The sequence below is a fragment of the Lactuca virosa genome, chromosome 4 (genome assembly GCF_052849685.1).
Source record: "Lactuca virosa cultivar CGN04683 chromosome 4, Lactuca_virosa_CGN04683_v6, whole genome shotgun sequence".
NCBI lineage: Eukaryota > Viridiplantae > Streptophyta > Magnoliopsida > Asterales > Asteraceae > Lactuca > Lactuca virosa.
The window spans coordinates 21056619-21060970 of NC_136429.1; the positions used below are offsets into that span (position 1 = coordinate 21056619).

At 33.6% G+C, this 4352-nt stretch overlaps 2 protein-coding genes across 3 annotated transcripts; one reads left to right on the forward strand and one right to left on the reverse strand.

Annotated features, from left to right (window-relative positions):
• The first annotated feature begins 471 nt into the window (after positions 1 to 471).
• On the forward strand, positions 472 to 2735 carry LOC145169505 (2-hydroxy-palmitic acid dioxygenase mpo1-like). 2 transcript variants are annotated; one of them, XR_013742539.1, is made up of 6 exons: positions 472 to 1158; positions 1296 to 1358; positions 1508 to 1579; positions 1669 to 1786; positions 1913 to 2005; positions 2129 to 2735. XR_013742539.1 is itself a non-coding variant. In XM_079088049.1 (4 exons), the coding sequence occupies exons 1-4, from the start codon at positions 814 to 816 to the stop codon at positions 1783 to 1785; spliced, it is 597 nt and encodes a 198-aa protein (XP_078944175.1). In that variant the 5' UTR covers positions 473 to 813; the 3' UTR covers positions 1786 to 1871. The 2 variants fall into 2 exon arrangements, 1 of the variants encoding a protein (XP_078944175.1); XM_079088049.1 differs by lacking the exons at positions 1913 to 2005; positions 2129 to 2735 and having other exon boundaries at positions 473 to 1158; positions 1669 to 1871.
• CYP704B1 (cytochrome P450, family 704, subfamily B, polypeptide 1) lies at positions 1865 to 4146 on the reverse strand. The gene is made up of 6 exons (XM_079088050.1): positions 3868 to 4146; positions 3455 to 3670; positions 2882 to 3178; positions 2408 to 2797; positions 2118 to 2318; positions 1865 to 2044 (listed from the first exon to the last, which is right to left on the reverse strand). The coding sequence occupies exons 1-6, from the start codon at positions 4144 to 4146 to the stop codon at positions 1865 to 1867; spliced, it is 1563 nt and encodes a 520-aa protein (XP_078944176.1).
• Positions 4147 to 4352: the final 206 nt, after the last annotated feature.

Here is a 4352-nt window from a genome sequence, read left to right on the forward strand (position 1 = left end):
TAAACATATTCACACAATTTCTTCTTTCGTTTCTCATAAAATCACACACTTCTTTTACATTATTCCAAAACCAATGGCTCCTAAAAGGATGAATTATGTTCGAAGTATCGTGATATGAGAGTTAAATGCGTTAAGTTCAATGGTATTTATAACTTTGTTATAAATAACGTACACGAAGGCGACCCGTTTGCTGTGGCCATGAACCAATATGAAGACACGAAACACACACCGTTTAAACACGTTGAAGCTTGGCGAATATTAAGAGAGTGCACAAAATTTAGTGAGAATAAGGTTTAAAAAGTAGTTTTAAGTTGTTTGTGGTTGTATTTTTAAGGTTTTTTATGTTTTTTTTAAATATTGTTTGTTTTAAATTAATGTAATCTTGTTTTATTAAATAAAAAACTAGTTTAATAAAAAAATATGTTTTATTGTGTTTTTGAATTAAATTTAATTAAAAAAAATATGTTATTGTGTTTTAATGTATTTTTGAATTAAATTTAAATAAAAAAATGAGATGAAGTGGTAAGTTAGTGATAGATATCCCATGTTAATGGTAGAAGAATGTGGTGCTGATTTGACACCCACCACATATGTGGTATGTGGTGGGTATAACGGATCTCCTTAGATAAACACATCCAACAGTCACACTGTCACCCAACCGCAAAACGGTCTTCCCTTTCCTCAAGGCTAGCGTTGAAGCGAGAAAAAAAAAAAAAAAAAAAAAAAAAAACCTTTGTTAACTCAAAACTCCCACTGATTTCGTTTGATCGTTTCTGTGCTTCCCTCAAATCACACCTTTTGCAAAATTAGGAAATGGGGCTTCTTCTTGAGAAACACTTTGCTTTCTATGGGGCTTATCACAGCAACCCAATTAACATAGCAATCCATATGATATTTGTTTGGCCAATCTTTTTCACTGTTGTTCTTCTCTTCAATTTCATACCACTTCCTTTTGATCTCCCTCACGTCGATTTTTCTTTATTTGGGAATAATGTTATTCTAATTTTTAACTTTGGGTTTTTGCTGACTTTAATCTACGCTATGTTCTATGTCTGCTTTGATTATAAAGCTGGTTCGTTGGCTGCTTTACTCTGTCTCTTTTGTTGGATTGCAAGTAGTGTTCTTGCAAGTCTCCTAGGGTTTCAACTCGCATGGAAGGTAAGTTTTATCGTCTCTTTTAACATGCAATTGATATGGGTTTTGCTTATATTGATGATTTATCAATCAAAGTTAAATATTTCCGATGAATTTGATTTGGGATTTACAGATAATGTGAATTTTGCCCTAATTGATAGGTTGTTCTTGTTGTGCAATTGGTTTCTTGGATTGCTCAATTTGTAGGACATGGTGCATTTGAGGTTAGCAGGTTCCCTTTCATAATTTTTTTCCGGTTCACAAAATTAATTATAATTCACAAAATTCTTTTTATTTGTTTATAAAACAAAAAAGAATATATAATGGTTTGTTTCATAAATTGCATATAATTTCTAATAAAAAAAATTCACAGAGAAGAGCACCAGCCCTTCTAGACAACATTTTACAAGCCTTCTTAATGGCCCCATTCTTTGTTTTATTTGAGGTAATCAACTTCTATTTTCAACATATAATTCATCAAAAACTAAAATTAAGCTAAAATTTGATCATACAATTTTTTTTCTCCTAACTCAGGCACTCCATAACTTTTTTGGGTACGAACCATATCCTGGATTTCATGTTCGTGTGACATCAATGGTACATGAAGAAATAGAAGATTATAGAAACATGAAGGGAGAATTACTATCGTAGTGTAATAATCCAAATATGATTGAAGATCATAATTCATACAACATAATCTATATATATTTTAACGAAATTGGAAAGTATTTTACGAACGCTTTGAAACTGTAATCTTTAATCCATTTGCCATTGACAGAATTGTCATCATTCTGTAATCCACCACATGTCCTTTCACCAATTCGAACTTGAAAAATCGACACAAAATTGCAAGCGCCATTTTCATTTGTAGGTAGGCCGAGTCTTTTCCAAGGCATATTCTTGGGCCAGCCTGTCATTTTAGTTAAAAAAAAAATTATTTTCATTAAACAAAAAATTGTATATATCTTTTTTTTTTTGGTCACCTGAAATGCAGTGAATTTGAAAGGAGATGCGTTTTGGAAAAACCCATCTTTAAGCCATCTTTCGGGCTTAAATTGATTTGCATCTGGGCCCCAATTGTACTCCATTCGTCCCATCGAATAAGGTACATATGTCACCATACCTCCTGCTTTTACTTTCGTTCCATCAGGTAAAATATCATCATTCAAGATTCCTTTTGGGTCCTTTTCAAAAAAATAATTATAAAACATTTACTAAGTTCATCAAAGTGTACTTTCTCTTGTTTCAAATAAATTAAATTTAAGCAACTTACCTGAGGTACAGCAGGATACAACCGAAGCGTTTCTGTGATGACAGCATGCAAATAGTACAACTTTCCAAGCGAATCATAACTCATAAGTTCTGCAAATTGCTTTGTTCTCAAGTCAAAAGATTTAAGATCTTGTGTGTCGTCACAAGGATCCAAACACACTTGTTCTTCTTTCGCACATTCTTGTTCAAATGCTTTAAGTTCTGTATACAGTTTTTCTGCAACATGATCGTGAGTCATGATCATGTAAATGGCCCACGAAAGAGTTGTTGCTGTGGTGTCACGTCCCGCAATCACAAAGTTTAATACAACGTCTCTCAAACTCTTGTCATTGATGTTGTTTTCAGGGTCTTTTCCTAACTCGATAAATCTTGATAATATATCATGCTTCATCTGATAAATGTATGAAATAAGGTCAAATTTAGTTACCTATATGATTATATATATCACCTTATTAATACGTAACACTCACATTACCTTATGGTTATTAGGACATTCTTGAGCTTCTTCTATTTCGGATTTTCTTTTATGGATGACTGAATATGTAAAGTCATCGATCGTTTTTATGCTTTGGTCAAGAACGGCTTCCGAACCTACTCTTAGAAACTTTTTGATTTTCCATAGTGGATCAATGAACCGAAGAGTGACTATAATGTTTGCAGCATCAAATGCTTTGGCAAATTTGTTTTCGGGTAAGTTAGGAGCCAATGTACCAATCTCTACTCCAAATCCCACCTTACATATCGAGTCCAAAGTCATCCTCATCAATAATTCCTACAAAAAAACATGAGTTTCAGCGCATAACCAATGAGATTTGCTTGTTGAGGCCCTATTTGTTGTACAAAATATGACTGTATTTGGCATGCAATAGACTGTTGTGACAGGGGAAAAGGAAAAGCTGATGTTAATTGGACAAAAGATGAAATGTTTTGTTACACCTAAAAACGTAGACCAAGGTGGGAACATGGACTTGACTTTGGTTATTTGTATGTGGAAAAGGCGTAATTGTCATCATATCCCTATCTTTTAAAATAACCGTAGAAAGCTTACTTGAATGTCTAGTTGTTGGGTATGAAAAGTTGCATGGCTTAGAATTGAAGAGAGCTTGAGGCTATACTCTCGGAAGACCACCGTGCTAAAATCCCTTAAGTTTTTAGAAGCAAACTCAAAACTTGCGGTTTTTCTTTGTTTTCGCCAATTCTCTCCATCGGAATTGAAGATTCCATTTCCAAGCAAAACCTCCATATACGAATGATACACTTCGCCCTACAAAACCCGAAAAAGAAAAACATAAAACTTTATGCCTATATCATAAACAAAAAAGAATCCCAATAGAATTGTAGTTAAAGGAATATACAAAAACAGTACTCAATTTCCATCGTGTGTGATAACACCGTAACAGTAAAAAAAAAAAAAAAAAAAAAAAAAAAAAAAAAAAGCGTTGAAAGTAAATGCAATTAGACCTTTGGGTAGTTTGCAAAGTTAGTTTTAAGAACATGCTCTACATTAGCCGGATCGGCTATGTAAGTATAAGTGGTGAAGGGCATTGGGACCACAACAGTGGTTGACTTTGATAGATAGTTGACCAGCCAATCGTGCATTCGGTCGTAGTTCATTAGTTGCTCGATAGCGGCTCCAACAAGGGGCCAAGTTTTTGGGCCTTTTTTGGATCGTTGGTTCCATCGGTGAAGGAAGATCCATGTAAAGATTGTACATGCCAAAATCAAGACTCCTATGTCCATTCTTGTGGTGTAAAGTTATTGAGTTTCTTCAAATTCAAATGTTATGGCACAAAAGGTAAAATAGGGGGGAAAAGATTAAAAAAATTAGAGAAGTGGTTGTGATATTGGTTACTAATGAATGAGCTATACTTTTGTCAACAATCTTTGTATGCTAATTAGAGGTTTTAATTTTAAATGCTTGCATAAACTTGGTGCCTTTAACCTAA